At 40.7% G+C, this 16,000-nt stretch overlaps 1 protein-coding gene across 1 annotated transcript; it reads right to left on the bottom strand.

The window, feature by feature from the left end:
- Positions 1 to 633: 633 nt before the first annotated feature.
- Positions 634 to 6,766, bottom strand: LOC116517564 (C-factor-like). Its single transcript, XM_032230591.1, has 6 exons — positions 6,611 to 6,766; positions 4,738 to 4,789; positions 3,424 to 3,611; positions 2,983 to 3,141; positions 1,538 to 1,642; positions 634 to 747 (listed from the first exon to the last, which is right to left on the bottom strand). The coding sequence occupies exons 1-6, from the start codon at positions 6,764 to 6,766 to the stop codon at positions 634 to 636; spliced, it is 774 nt and encodes a 257-aa protein (XP_032086482.1).
- Positions 6,767 to 16,000: the final 9,234 nt, after the last annotated feature.

The following is a 16,000-nucleotide window of genomic DNA, read 5'->3' as shown; positions in this document are numbered from 1 at the left end:
TGAAAGCCCTATGAAGCGGTATATAAGTCTAATTGCTATTGCTATTGCTATTGCTAAATCTCATCTGTCCAGGTTCTTTTTTTCAGACATACACACCACTCACATTTAGGAACAGCGCGATGATGGTAATTGTACTTTTTGGTCCATTTGCATGGCACAAACAAGAAAACCTCCAGAAATTTAGAGATTTGGCTCTCCATTTTCCATCTGTATCTGATCTGAGATGATTCAAAATACTGGATCTGACCCTTCAAACTTATGGTTTGTACTTTGGAAGATCTTTGTGACTCTTTATCCTTCTATTCATGGGAGATGCTTCAGCTTTTTTGACAGTGGACAAGACCAGAATTGAAAGAAAGAGGGAAAGAAATGTAAAAAAAAAAAAAACCCACCACATTTGAGTGTGTGTGTGTGTGTGTCAATTGAGTGTGTTTGTATGAATTAAGGCCCCTGATCTTGGTAGAAATGTTTCATATTAGGACTGGTTTGCACTTGAAAGAATGGCAGATTCCTTTCAATGTCACATGGGAGAAAGACGGCATACAACGAAGACAAAAAAATGATGCCCAGTGATTTATTGAGGATTTGTCCCTTGTTAATATATTGTAGCCATGGGATTACATAGATGAGTATTCACCAAGGAATTCGGCGGCCCAACCAATCCACCAGGGTCCCGTTGTCCTCATCAGAAAGCATGGACAGCACAGTCAGGATGCCCTTCGTGCTCTCTTCCACAGATAAATCCGCCTGTCACAAAGAAAGATCTCACAAACTTAGAAAAGAATCCCCCTTTGCATAGCCTGAGATCCTTAACCAAGGTGATCAGAGAAATGATACGACAATATGCATATTTGCTTAATGGTCATGCGACTTTTATAACACTGCATTCCAGAGGTGGGTTCCTACCAGTTCGCACCTATTCGGTAGAACCGGTTCGTCAAATCTACCGAACCGGTTAGAAGAGGTTCCACCAGTGGACCCGGAAAGCAGGCCACACCTACAGAAGAGGTTCCCAAATTTTTTGAAACCCACCACTGGTCCTTGGATATGATTATTCTACACTATCATGCTCATATTTATAAAACTCAGTGCCTCTGTGAAAGGTAAGGATGACTACTGCGTTTGTGGTGCAATCAGAACATTGCGTGTGCTGAAGTTATTTTAACGCAAACCAAAGATGCCTTTTAAAAAACAAGTTTACATCATATTCTTATGCATGCCAGTGCTGTGTGTGAGGTAATTTAAGGTGGTTCTGACAAGTGTCGTCGGCATCTTCATATGGGCGGCAAGCCACTCCCATCCGGTCACATGGGTGGCAAGCCACTCCCACAAAGGAGGCCACACCCACAGAGTAAATTCGAACAATTTTTGAAACCCACCACTGCTGCATTCGTATATTGGATGGATCGTTAAGACAGTAAAACAAAATGCTAAACACTCAAATAATGAGACCACCACAACTCATTGTTAGATCATCCATATTTACGGGTGTGAATATATGAGTGAGTTGTCCTTTTTGTTAGGTTAAAACACTTACTTCCCTTTCAGATGTTTTCACTCGACCAGGATGGATGGCGACACACAGAATTCCATAAGCTGAATAGTCCAGGGACTGGCATTTGGTGAGCATATTTAGAGCAGTCTATTGAGGACAAACAAGGATGAGCAGGGAATGCATTAAAGGGACAATGGAAGATTTATAAAAGTATGATGAATCATACATTTTAAGATATTAGACCCTAAGAGAAGTGGAAGCACCCTGGTCCTAATTTTCTTTAGGCAGCTTCTTTATGACTTGAGATAATAAGAACTGCAAAGAATCAGATATGAAATATTTAAGGTGGGAACAAAATTCCCTTTTGGTTATTTCTCAGAAAATGGATAGGAGGATAAAAACATGCACACATCTCTGGCTAACAAAGAAACATAACCATTATTTTCTTTATTGCATTTTCTGGATCCAGTCATTAATCCTCTTATAATTGACTTTGGATACCTCTCCATCTACAGTGTGGAAAACTAGGGGTAGATAAAGCATTTTCAATCTCTATCAAAAGTTTTAGCATGCTCTAACATATGTAAGAGGTCTATGTTTGGGATCATCTTTGCCTTTGCTGTCTCTAACAGCAGTTTCATCCAGGTGAAAATATCTGTCATACTATTTTTACCAGCCTGTCCCAGGTACCGTAATAAACCTCTATTAATTTGTTTTGGGAAGTGTCTTTGGTTTCCACAAGATTACAAATGTTCTTACTGATAAACATAATGCTTTATTTCTTTTCTCACAAATGTGTGTTTTGAGTTGAGTACAATAAATGAAAATGGTAATAACGTATGCAAAAATAAAGAAAGAAGTAAAATGCACTTTATTCAAGGTGAGGAGGTAACGGTTCCCCCTGTCCATTCAGGTCATACTCTAGGAATTGTGCTCATCTCCATTTCTTGGCCAAGGAAGCCAGCGTTGTTCGAAGACAATTGCTATACGCTAAAGGCACACGAAACACTGTTACTTTCCCACTGAAGTGGTACCTATTAATCTACTCGCATTTGAATGCTTTCGGATTGCTAGGTGGGCCGGAGCTGGGGTAGGAACGGGAGCTCACCCCGTTTCTCAGTGCTCGGTCTCAAACCCGGACTGTCAGCTCTCCAGTTGACAACCTCAACATCTTTAGCTGCTGAGCCATCGCACCCTCTCTTATTCAAAGTAGTTCTTAATTTCAGTCTTTACATCAGACCCTAGATAGAGGTCCAGATAACCTTCCAGAAGAAGAAGAATCAGATCTGAATTTGGGCAGAGTTCATGCAAAGAAGTTCCCTGGAATTTCCTGAGAAAACTTCTACCCTGAGCATTGCTACGGTTCGATACCTGGCTTGCATCAGCAAAACTGAGTTTTAGAACAAATCCTCCCTTCGTTTCAAATTTCAGGGTCTCCCTCTCTCCAGCAGGAAAGTTTACCTGAACCCCAAATTGAGTTCCATTACCTTACTGCAGCGGTAGGCAACCACTTTTATAGTGTCCCAACGTTCCATAAGTTCAATTGAGCTTAAGATGCTGGAGATATTGATAATGGCTGCTTTGCAGGCACTCAGTCCTTGACATGGACTTCTCCGGGCTGCCATCTTCAGCAGAGGCAAGCAGGCCTTTGTGAGAGGAAAGAAAAGAGAGAATGGGCTGCAATTAGATCCAGGAAAAGGATCTGTTCTCCAGCAGTTCCCGAAGTAGAGGTGTAACATGTGCTGACCAAAGACAACACGTAACCTGGTCAGGATCGAACTCCCAGCAGTGGGCAGAGTTAGCCAGAAATACTGCATTCAGACCACTGTGCTACTATGGCGCCTGTCTCTGTTAGCAGTCTCATCCAGGTGAAATCCTGAAAAATCTCGAAAGATATTCCAAAAATATAAATGAACAACGGGACAAACCTGACTCATTTGCAGGGGCCCAATAGTATTGACAGAATACACCCTCATCATGTCCTTGGCATTTTCCCTGTCCAGATCGTTGCCCACCGTAAGGCCAGCATTGTTGATAAGGAGGGTCAAACCACTTTCTCCAACACACTTCTGCATTTCTTTCACCACCGCCTGGACGCTCTCAAGTTTAGTGACATCTGAGGAAAACAATATTATTCCAATATCAGCCAAGGGCTCTTTCAGAATTGCTAGAGAGGAGTTCTTGGAACCATGCTTCATGGTGACCCTGAAGCTTTGCAGACAGGAATAGCATCCCTGAGGGATCTGGGTCAGGGTCACCACTCAATCTGTAAGGGCATGGCCTGGTGGCAGAAATCGGATTGTTTTATTATTGTTGAACAATTCTAGGTTAAATCCTCCTTACTCCCTGGGAGCGGCCTTGTGCCAAATGATAGCAAAGTTTGGTTGCCATCTGTTTTCGCTACAAACATTATTAAACATAATAAAACCCATCTCCCCCAAAGCAAAAAAATAGAATAGAATAACAGAGTTGAAAGGGACCTTGGAGGTTTTCTAGACCTACCCCCTGCTTAGGCAGGAAACCCCATGCCTCTTCAGACAAATGGATATCTAACATCATCTTCAATACTTCCAGTGTTGGAGCATTCACAACTTCTGAAGGCAAGTTGTCCCACTGATTAATTGTCCTTAATGTCAGGAAATTTCTCCTTAGTTCTAAGTTGCTTCTCTCCTTGATTAGTTCCCACCCGTTGCTTCTTGTCCTGCCTTCAGATGCTTTGGAGAACAGTTTGACTCCCTCTTCTTTTTGGCAGCCCCTGAGATATTGGAAGACTTCTATCATGTCTCCCTTGGTCCTTCTTTTTATTAAACTAGACATGAGATTATCTTCCCTATAACAATATTCTGTCTTTCCAGGCCTGAGATGAAGTTTGATGGAGAAAAGTAAAATTTTAGGAGGAAGGCAAAGTTGACCTCCAAGGAAAAGCACATGTGGAAAGGTCCAATTTTTGTAGAACTCTCCCCAGGTCTGCAAGGGATAGTTTGGGCAAGTCACTTCTTTGAAGACATCATGCACATGCCACGTTCATCGGGAGTGTCCTACCTTTGGAAAGCCAGGAGGCACCATGGGCTTACATGCAAGTTTTCTGCCTTCGGCATCTAGCAGGATAGTTTTGGTTATTTCTTGTTTCTGTGAGTGTGTTGACTATTTTGAATTTTTAAAGTTTGAATGCCTTTTGGAGTCCCACCTATGTGAGATGGGCGGCTGCCTAAATGAACTAAGTTAATAAATAATACACTTACCTAATTGCAAAACCACCAGATTCGGATATTTGCATGCTAATTCCTTCAGTTCCTGAAGAAGAAAATATCAGTGTTTCAGCTTTCCTCTGGAGTAAAACTTGGCATTGCACAGAAAAATACAGATGAGGAGTTCTTCTGAAGTCCAAAGAGGACAATATCAAAAGGAAGATGAAGCAGGAAAAAAAGACATCATTTGGCCCATATTATATTATCCAATCACACTTGACCAATAAACCTATTATATTCTACCTTTTCTATTCCTACTCCTACTCCTACTCCTACTCCTACTCTATCCTATCCTATCCTATCCTTCCATTTCTACTCCTATTCTTTTCTCTTCTATTCTTCCATTTACTCCTCTTCTTTTTCAATTTCTACTCCTACTATTCTTCCATTTCTATTCATATTCTTTTCTTTCCCCATTTTTACTCCTATTCCATTCCCTTCCCTTCTCATCTCTTCTCTTCTCTTCTTCCATTTCTACTCCTATTCTACTCTTATTCTATTTTATTTTATCCTACTCCTTTTCCTATTCTATTCTATTCTCTTTTCTATTCCATTCCTCTACTTTACTCTACTCTACTCTACTCTACTCTACTCTACTCCACTCCACTCCACTCCACTCCACTCCACTCTACTCTACTCATCAACAAGCAAGACTCAACAAACCACATTTAGGCTAAACGCAAAATAAGAACCCAGGAATTATGGCTTAACTCAACTAGTTAGGACTCTCTATTACTGCTTCCAACCTTTAAACTGGAAAAACCAGGAACCAACGTCTTTGCTGCCGAGGACATGGTTTTCTCAAACCTTCCTTTGCTATGCTTGCCGTTGGCTAGGATAGCTTGATGAAGCCATCATGTCAGTTTTCCACATAGCTATTGCAACCTGTTAAACACAGTTAATGGTTCAGAACAGGGGACCCCCAACTCCTAATAGCCAGTGGCCATATTTGGAATTCTCTATGAATATTAGAATCTAAGTTTGAAAACTAATCATCATTCTTCATATGGCTGATGTCAGCGATTGTGCACCTGCAGCAGCTGATTATCTCAGAGCTTTACAAGAAAGAGCCCCAAGAGAAAGAGACTGAAAAGTCCTAATCTGGAAGGAGGGAAGAAGAGTTTCAGGGCAATCACAACCTAGAATCTCTCAGAATAGACCTAATAGCTTAGAAAATTATAGATTTACTCTGGCAAGATTCTGTCTAGTACATGTAACCAAATAAAGATCGAGTTTAATTGGCTTTCACTGTCTTGTCTCTTGGTTTGGGCTGGAGATCAATCAGAAACCACCCTTTTGGTAGGAAGCAGCCCAGCCTCACCCATTGCTTATTTAACAATGGTTGCATATATCATCCAAAATATACCAAATAGTATATTTTGTCTATTAAATATAACACTTCAGTCATGATTCAGTCCTACACATATACATCTCGAAGGGAAGGAATCTATATAATATTAATACAGAATGAGCTCAATCCTGACTGGCTGGCTGGAGATGGACCAAAATGTCATAAGGGGTTTGAAATGCAACATTGAAATTGGTGCTTTAATTTCAGCACCTCCTTTTTCACAGAATTTTAAAATTAAACAATCATTTAAAAAAAATAAGCAAAGGAGACTACCTGGTAGATCTCCAAAATTGTGGTGAGCATGTTCTTATACCTGGGATTATGTTAGACGCCTAGAGCTTTGCGTCAACCTGGGCTATAGAAAGTTACACAAAAAGTCAAATTAAAATATGTCATAGTTTACTGTTTGTTGTAAGTAATCTGGGTCTCATTTCTCTGCCACATTTTATCTAAAAGCTTAAACTGCTGTCTTTGGAGGTCCACCTCACCATCCTGCTATTTGAAGTGAACGCTCACCTGGTTATCTTCTCCCTCCAGATCAAGGGTTGTAGCAAAGACCCATTTGGGTGGAGAAGGGAGCTCCAGAAACCTCTTCACCAGACCCAGGCCGATCCCCCGATCCGATCCTGTCACCAGAACGCTGAAAATGGATAAATCCATTGACTTCGCCATCTCTCCAGGAGTTGCAGCTTCTACTTCCAAACTTCTTGAAGATTTGCTTCAACTGCTTCTTCCCCTTCTACAAAGGGCAATATAAGCTTCTACTTCCAAACTTCTTGAACGCTTCTTTCAAATGCCTTCTCTTCTCATTGCATGAAGCACAATTATGGGGAATTATACCGCGCCCATCTTAAAATCTTTTGATAAAGTTCCAGAATAAAATTCCCTGAGTCAGACCAGAAGCGCAAGAATGTAATCTGAAATTTGTTGCGCTTGGCGCTTTGATTAAAATTACTAATCTGAAGACATTTTAATTTGATTTCTGGAGCCCATTACAAGAGTAATAGGCTATGACTCTAATTTAATAAGGAAAATCTTAAATGCTGACATTGAACTTGACAGAAGAAGAAAAAAAGCAATATTGGCATCAAATAATAATTTTCAATGGTAAAATTTTCATAGATAAAATCAACTATGTAAAAATGTATTTGACAAACAATAATGACTTCATTACAGCTGTTGAGAAACACAATGATAAGACAAATATTTCTCAAGAGCATCTTAACACCTTCCAAAACTCGTTCTCATATACTTCAGTAACAGCATAAAAATATGAGCAGCATATCATTAAAAAAAATCTATATACATTCATTTGTTTTTACTAGTATCTAGTATTGTTTTTACTAGTATCGCTCACTTTTTAAAAACCGCCTGAATAAGAGGGAAAAAAACTAGGCATTTTGTTTGTTTGTTTATTAATATAATTCACATTAAGTGGCAGTTTTTTTAAAACCTTCTAAAAGAGAGGAAAAAAGACCAAGATTTTCATACGATTCAATGGTTTGTTGGATAATACATCTCAGTGTATTTTTTTTTGCCATAAGTTTTTTATTTTTTAACATACATATAATAAAATCCAAAGTATACCATTACATCTTAACAAACATTTTTTAATATTCAGTAATATATCAATTCCTCTTGCCATCAAGCCTCTTCAATTTTTATTTGCTCTTCTGCTTTCCATACACCGTATTATAGTCTATTTCATCTTCCACCCTTCTCCTCTCCCTCTCTCCTCCTCCCTACCTCCTTTCTTCCCCCTGCCATCTCTCTCTTCTCTACTTCTCCTTGCTCTCTCCCTCTCCTCTCTTTCCATACCTTTCCTCTCTCCTATTCTCTCCCTCCCTTCTCCTTCCCTCTCTCCTGTCTCCTTTCTCCCTCTTTCCCTCTCTTTGTCTCCCTTCCATTCTCTATTTTACGTGGTGTATTTCCGCCTTTTAGCAAATACATCTCAGTGCATTAAGTGCCTATAACAGAGGTGTCAAACTAGATTTCATTGAGGGCTGCATCAGGGTTGTATTTGACCTGGGGGGGGGGCTGGGGTGTGTGTGGCCAGCTTGACATCACTCGTGTTGGGAGCATCTGTGGTGGCCCGAGCACTCTGCTCCCCAGCTCCGTTTTCAGCTGCCACGGCCTCCTGCAACCCTCTGCCAGCGAAATGGAGCTTGGGAACCCATTTTTGCTGGCAGAGGCAACGTGGGCCCAAGGGGACAGATCTAAGCACCCCCATGGGGATTATGGAGTTGTTAAAAGAATATAATGGTGCATGTTAGCCTTTGCTTTCTCTGGGTTACCTTCTTCAGATATTAGAAGGTCTTACATTCACTTTAGTTGATGTCCATGGTGATCCATAGCCAACAAAATACCCAGTTGATGCAGATCCTGGATATTTAGATGATCCCAGCAAATTCTTTGTTGACATTGGAGCCTCCAGAACAGTGGTGGGTTTCAAAAATTGTTCGAACCTACTCTGTGGGTGTGGCCTCTTTTGTGGGAATGGCTAGCCACTCATGTGACCGGATGGGAGTGGCTTGCCACCCATGTGACCGGGTATGAAGATGCCGATGACACTTGTCAGAACCACATTAAATTACCTCACACACAGCACTGGCATGGATAAGAATATGATGTCAACTTGTTTTTTAAAAGGCATTTTTGTTTTGCGTTAAAACAACTTCAACACACGCAATGTTCTGATTGCACCACAAACGCAGTAGTCATCCTTACCTTTCACAGAGGCCCTGAGTTTTATAAATATGAGCATGATAGTGTAGAATAATCATATCCAAGGACTAGTGGTGGGTTTCAAAAATTTTTGGAACCTCTTCTGTAGGTGTGGCCTGCTTTCCGGGTCCACTGGTAGGACCTCTTCTAACCGGTTTGGTAGATTTGACGAACCGGTTCTACCGAATAGGTGCAAACTGGTAGGAACTCACCTCTGCTCCAGACCTATGTTGCTGAGATATACCTTTGGAGGATCAGTATACGTATGGACACTCAAATTATATGTCCGTGTTTCTGCATGCAATTGTGTTAGGAAGAGAGAGAACAAGCCCGTTAATGAAAACCGCTACCATCTGCCAACTCTTTGTTAGAGTTTGTTGCAAAAATCAAAATAGCAATAGCAATAGCAATAGCAGTAGACTTATATACCGCTTCATAGGCCTTTCAGGCCTCTCTAAGCGGTTTACAGAGAGTCAGCATATTGCCCCCAACAATCTGGGTCCTCATTTTACCCACCTCGGAAGGATGGAAGGCTGAGTCAACCCTGAGCCGGTGAGATTTGAACCGCTGACCTGCTGATCTAGCAGTAGCCTGCAGTGCTGCATTTAACCACTGCTCCACCTTGGCTCTTCAGATCCAGAAAGCACACACAGATAATTGATTCAGCAGGATCCATTAACTTCTTTATGTACATCATAACACATGAGTTAATGTACAATACCAATAGTATCTCCAACGTGGTAGTAGTTACAGGCAAAACACAGGCAGAGGAAAGAGTGGTTTCAGTTCATAGTTCAGAGCTTAGACTAGATTAGTTCTCTTGCACAGTCTCAGAACTACATAGGCAAGCCATGCCCAGGCTCTGAGCCATCTGGCATGGCTTTCAGTCACCAAATAGTTCCCATTGGCTAACCCAGTTGCCATGCCTATACATTGGCTGACTTTGTTATCATGCCTCTGCCAGTTCATGAATATTCTGACACTCTTGTTGGGCTAAAAGGTAATAAAAGCTGGGGAATGTATCCTTAATCTTCAGGGACTTTATTGGATCACATTCCCTGTGGACAACTATTTTTAAGTGGGGTCCCAAAGGTGACATCTGTTCTATAATCATCTACGCTAGCAGCTAGGCAGTTTACTTTTGAAGCTAAAATAAATTATTATTAAAGCTAATAATGAATTAGCTTTAGAGCTTTAATTAGTCCTAAAGTGAACCACAGACACGCTCCATGTGTCTGCTGGAGAGATCTACCAGGGCGACAAGGATCAAAGGGATGCCTTTTCATGGGTTGACCGCATGTCAATAAAATGCCCTAACAATTAGATGAGTAAACAATATGATTTATTGTGTCTCACAGACAGGTTAGTGTTGTGTCTGAATTTTTTCTGGTGTAAGATAAAATGAGAGTAACACACACACACACACACACACACACACACACACACACACACACAGCATGGACCAAACTTTTGATGACCCATTTTCTGCCTTATTGCTCTTCTGTATTCACTTAGTCTGAACTTAATTGTTCAGTATTTCAATTTTATGTAATAAACTGCTTTGATCAGCGACTTCTGAAAAACCACCACATTATTTAGGTAACGACAACAACAACACGCTGTTTCAGCTTGTTTTAGTCTCTTAGAACATCAGATCTGGGCGCTAATCCATGCAATTCATCACCTCCTCAGGAGCATCTAGTCAGCTTCCAAGCCCCAATGGTTGAGTCTCATGACTTCAGTGACTGCATGACAATATCAGCAGATGCATAAGAAGTCGTGGTCCAGAATTATGTTTATTAGGTATACAAAGATGGAGAAGAAATATCAATATATAATATTACCCATACTAACCACGGCTAGGATCGCCTTTGCACAAAATTGGGAACAAAAAAACTACCCCCACCCTGATGAAATGGTAAGTTAGGAAGATACTCGAATGTGCTGAAATGGACAGGATGGTTAAAATGGACTATGGACTTAAAAGAAAGGGAAGAGTTGGACTATTACAAAATTTGGAGTAGACTCTACAAGTGGCTAGAGAATACAAGCCAAAGCAAGAAATAAAAGTTTTTAAAACTATTGATTATAATATGAAGAAAAATGTATGTATGTAAAATCTGATTATGTGTATTATACTATTCTATTACAATATAATCATTATATTAGTATTAGAATTGTTAAAATCTACGAGAAGGCAATAATCGAATAGTAAGCTACAAAAGCAGAATGCTGATATGGGAAGCTGTAAAATTATATTATATTGTTATGTTGTTTGTGTTTTTATCTGTTTGTATTTGTTTTTGTATTTTTTCTTGTTTTTTTTCTTTTTTCTTTTTCTTTTTTTTGTGGTTTTTTTTAAACTTGAAAATGTTTAATAAAAACCATTTCTAAAAAAAAGAAGTCGCCGTCCAAAAAGAAGAACTTTTGAGATCTAGCCACTCTTTTAAAAACATGGGATTTAAACAAAATTAGTTGGATAGTTTGGGTTGTTTGTGAAATTAACTATAACCATGACACAATCTGTCCTTGCACATCACACTCAATTCACAGCCTTACACCCCAAACCAACTGAAGAAACCCACAATTGATTGTACTTATCCAATAGCTGAGGCCAAACTATCACATTAAGATATGATATTAAGATACACATGATGTTGTTGACATCTCTGAACCAATCCCAAAATAAACTATGCTTGTCTAAATAGCAATAGCAATAGCAGTTAGACTTATATACCGCTTCATAAGGCTTTCAGCCCTCTCTAAGCGGTTTACAGAGTCAGCATATTGCCCCCAACAACAATCCGGGTCCTCATTTTACCCACCTCGGAAGGATGGAAGGCTGAGTCAACCCTGAGCTGGTGAGATTTGAACAGCCGAACTGCAGAACGGCAGTCAGCTGAAGTAGCCTGCAGTGCTGCATTTAACCACTGCACCACCTCGGCTCTAATAAATAAATAATTTACATAAATAAACTGGGATTGCCATGTTGAGGCTGCAAAGAGACCTCATCTGTTTTCTGTATCTTGTTCCTGATACATCATTCTCATCCACATTTTGTAATAACAATAGCACTTAGACTTATATGCCGCTTCATAGTGCATAGTGAAAATGTCACACAGATATATAATTTCTGTGTACAACGTACACTTTCTGTGTACAACGTACAATTTCAAATACAATACAATAACCGATTTTTTTGTATACATGATGTACAACATGGGTCCTCAAACTACAACCCGGAGGCCGGATGTGACCCACTGAAGCCATTAATCCAGCCTGCACAGGACCACGAGGCTGCCCCACCCACATCACCTCCCCACCCTTCGGCAGAGCGCTGGACTTGCCTTCACGAGCTCCATGGGCTGGAGCTGAAAGGTAAGGCCAATTTTGGCCTCCAGAGACATTCTGGAGGTGGGGGAGGTGAAAAATGGGGCGTGCAGATGCCCTGGGAGGGCAAAAATGGCCTTACCTTTCAGCCCATTTTTCATCTCTACCACCTCCAGAAGATGATAGATATAGATAGATAGATGATAGATAGATGATAGATGATAGATGATAGATGATAGATGATAGATGGATGGATGGATGGATGGATGGATGGATGGATGGATGGATAGATAGATAGATAAAAAGAAAGAAAGAAAGAAACAGAGAGAAAGAGAAAGAAACAGAGAGGGAGGGACGGAGAGAAAGAGAGAGACACTTATTGATTGTAAGCTCCTTGGGGCTGAGACGAATTGATGCAAAACTGAGTTTCCTGAAATGGACCACTAGATTCCTAAACAACTGAAAAATGATCTAGTAAAAAGAAAAGTCAACCAAAGGAGCAACATGCAAACAAAAGCGAATAAAACACCCGCAGGAGCAAAACAAAGTTTCATTTGTGTGCATTGTTTAATGGACTGTTAAATTGGCCACAACCACCTAGTCACATGAACACCTGGCCACACCCGCCCAGCCGGTCCACCCCCCTGCCAACAGTCTGAGGGAGCGTGAATTGGCCCCCTGTTTAAAAAGTTTGAGGGCCCCCAATGTACAAAAGCAATAAAGGCCAAACTATACAATGAAGGGGAGAGTGGGAACAAAGAAAAGATTTCCACGACAACCAGTGATTTATTGGAGATTCATAACCTGGGAATATAGTGTGACATTAGTGTTATATTAGCTTGGACCGGAAGCATTCGTGTCCATTGTCCAAGCATTAAGATGAAAATGGATCACCAGGGTACTTGTTGACCCAACCAGTCCACAAAGGTCCCGTTATCCTTCTCAGACAGCGTGGAAAGCACCGTCATGATGCCTTTTGTGCTCTCTTCCACCGAGAGATCCGCCTGTAACAAAAAAAAAAACCTCATCAGCATAGCTTAACTCTGGGGAGACAGGAGGAAGAACCGTCTACCAGTTCAAAAGCATACAAAAATGCAAATAGAAAAATAGGGACCACCTTTGGCGGGAAGGTAACAGCGTTCCGTGCACCTTTGGCATTTAGTCATGCCAGCCACATGACCACAGAGACATCTTCAGACAGCGCTGGCTCTTCAGCTTTGAAACGAGATGAGCACCGCCCCCTAGAGTCGGGAATGACTAGCACATATGTGCAAAGGAAGCCTTTATCTTTATCTTTACTTCTGATGCTTCTAAAAGCTCCACGGTATGATTTTTGCTTTAGGGTAAGATTTACCTACTCATGTTTTCTGACTATAGGAATACTCTTTAAGTAGCTCAAACTGGCAGAGATTCCATGAAAAGGAAGTTTGGAAGAGATGACGTACATTTTCTTTCTAAGAAAAATGGGAAGGAAAGTTTGTTTAGAATCTATATTCCATTTGCATCATTAAGGTTGCCAGTCCTCTGTCATCTTTACATATACAGGTTAAATCCCTAATTTAGCCTGTACGATAAGCAGCATTTGCCTAACATTCATGAGTTTGCTTCAGTACAGGGGTCGGCAATCTTAAACATTCAAAGAGCCATTTGGACCTGTTTCCCACAGAAAAGAAAACACAGGGAGCCACAAAACCCTTCCCATGCCTGACTATTTCCTGAGCAGCCACAAAGCTAGCATATGTAGTTTAATTAGATGTAGTTCCCATCTTCAAAAAAGGAAAAAAAATAGATCCAGGAAACTACAGACCTATCAGTCTGACCTCAATACCAGGAAAGATTCTGGACAAAATAATCAAGCAACGAATTAGCGAACACCTAGAAGCAAACAAAGTAATAGCCAAAAGCCAACATGGGTTTGTCAAAAACAGATCATGCCAGACTAATCTTATTGCATTCTTTGATAATGTGACAAAATTAGTGGACCAGAGGAATGCCGTCGATATAGTTTACTTGAACTTCAGTAAGGCATTTGATAAGGTAGACCATAACCTACTACTAGATAAAGTAGAAGAATGTGGGTTAGACAGCAACACCACCAGATGGATTCGTAACTGGCTGACCAACACACTCAACGTGTAGTCTACATGGAGGGAAGTATGCAGTGGAGTACCCCAAGGCTCTGTTTTAGGCCCAGTACTCTTCTACATCTTCATCAATGATTTGGATGAGGGAATTAATAGGGAACTCATCAAATTTGCAGATGACACCAAGATGGCAGGAATAGCCAACACTCTAGAAGATTGGCTCAAGATACAGAAGGATCTTGACAAACTTGAACATTGGGCACTATCTAATAAAATGAAATTCAATGGTAAAAAGAATAAGGTTCTACATTTAGGCAACAAAAACGAAATGCACAGGTACAGTATAGGTGGTACCTTGTTCAACAGTAGTAACTGCGAAAGGGATATTGGAGTCCTAGTGGATAACCATTTAAATATGAGCCAGCAGTGTGCAGCAGCTGCCAAAAAAGCCAACACAGTTCTAGGCTGCATAAACAGGGGGATAGAATCAAGATCACGTGAAGTGTTGATACCACTTTATAAGGCCTTGGTAAGGCCACACTTGGAATACTGCATTCAGTTTTGGTCACCACGATGTAGAAAAGATGTGGAGACTCTAGAAAGAGTGCAGAGAAGAGCAACAAAGATGATTAGGGGACTGGAGACTAAAACATGTGAAGAACGGTTGCAGGAATTGGGTATGTCTTGTTTAAGAGAAAGAAGGACTGGGGAGACATGATAGCAGTCTTCCAATATCTCAGGGGTTGCCACAAAGAAGAGGGAGTCAAGCTATTTTCCAAGGCACCTGAGGGCAGAACAAGAAGCAATAGGTGGAAACTAATTAAGGAGAGAAGCAACTTAGAACTGAGGAGAAATTTCCTGACAGTGAGAACAATTAATGAGTGGAATGGCTTGCCTCCAGAAGTTGTGAATGCTCCAACACTGGAAGTCTTTAAGAAGATGTTGGATAGCCATCTGTCTGAAATGGTATAGGATTTCCTGCCTAGGCAGGGGGTTGGACTAGAAGACCTCCAAGGTCCCTTCCAACTCTGCTATTGTATTATTGTATTATTAAACGTTCTGTTTTCTTCTGAAACTTTTCTTTATCCATTTACGATTTATCCATTTATTCATTTATCCATTGTTGGCCTTCCGGGGTCAAAGATCTCAATAAATCACATTCTGGTGGGTGTCGCACATTGGCAGTTGTGACACATATTAGGAACAACAGGGAGCCACAGCAAAGGGATGAAAGAGCCACATACGGCTCCAAAGCCACAGTTTGCTCACCCCTGCTTTAGTATATTGTCCTAATTAATATAATATCAAACATAACACTAAAAACACAAATATAATCAGATCACCAAAACCAACAGGCGCTCGTCATTAGGTCATTGATGCATATCTGAATAAGTTTTCCTTTTCCCAGGTTGAAGCACTTACATCTTTGTCATTTGTCCTCACCCAGCCAGGATGGATGCAGACGGACAGAATCCCATAGCGTGGATACTCAAGTGACTGGCATTTGGTGAGCATGTTTAAAGCAGCCTGTTGGGGACAAGCAGGGAAGGCAATGAAGAGACGATAGATAGAAGGAAAAAAATATGATGAATTAATACAGGATATTAGGTGTATCGGTCAGGAAATGGAAGAGGCAGGAAGCCTTTCAAAAGTCTATAGAGATTCTCAGTCATCCAAGTCATGGTGCCCTTTTTTCCCCCAGGAGCCAACTGGACTTGTTTTTCCTTTTGAAGATGTTTTGTTTCTCATCCAAGAAGCTTCTATATAG

Source organism: Thamnophis elegans, chromosome 14 (genome assembly GCF_009769535.1).
Source record: "Thamnophis elegans isolate rThaEle1 chromosome 14, rThaEle1.pri, whole genome shotgun sequence".
Classification (NCBI taxonomy): domain Eukaryota; kingdom Metazoa; phylum Chordata; class Lepidosauria; order Squamata; family Colubridae; genus Thamnophis; species Thamnophis elegans.
Note: the sequence above shows the minus strand (reverse complement) of the source record. Positions and strands in the feature narration are given on the sequence as shown.

What these genes read in the sequence shown, in the direction of transcription:
- LOC116517564 (XM_032230591.1), bottom strand. Translation starts at nt 6,766, where the DNA reads ATGGCGAAGTCAATGGATTTATCCATTTTCAGCGTTCTGGTGACAGGA. An exon ending in TCTGGTGGTTTTGCAATTAG is followed by an intron (nt 3,612 to 4,737) that starts GTAAGTGTATTA and finishes TGTTTTCCTCAG; the next exon opens with ATGTCACTAAACTTGAGAGC. An exon ending in TTGCCTACCGCTGCAGTAAG is followed by an intron (nt 1,643 to 2,982) that starts GTAATGGAACTC and finishes TGTCCTCAATAG; the next exon opens with ACTGCTCTAAATATGCTCAC.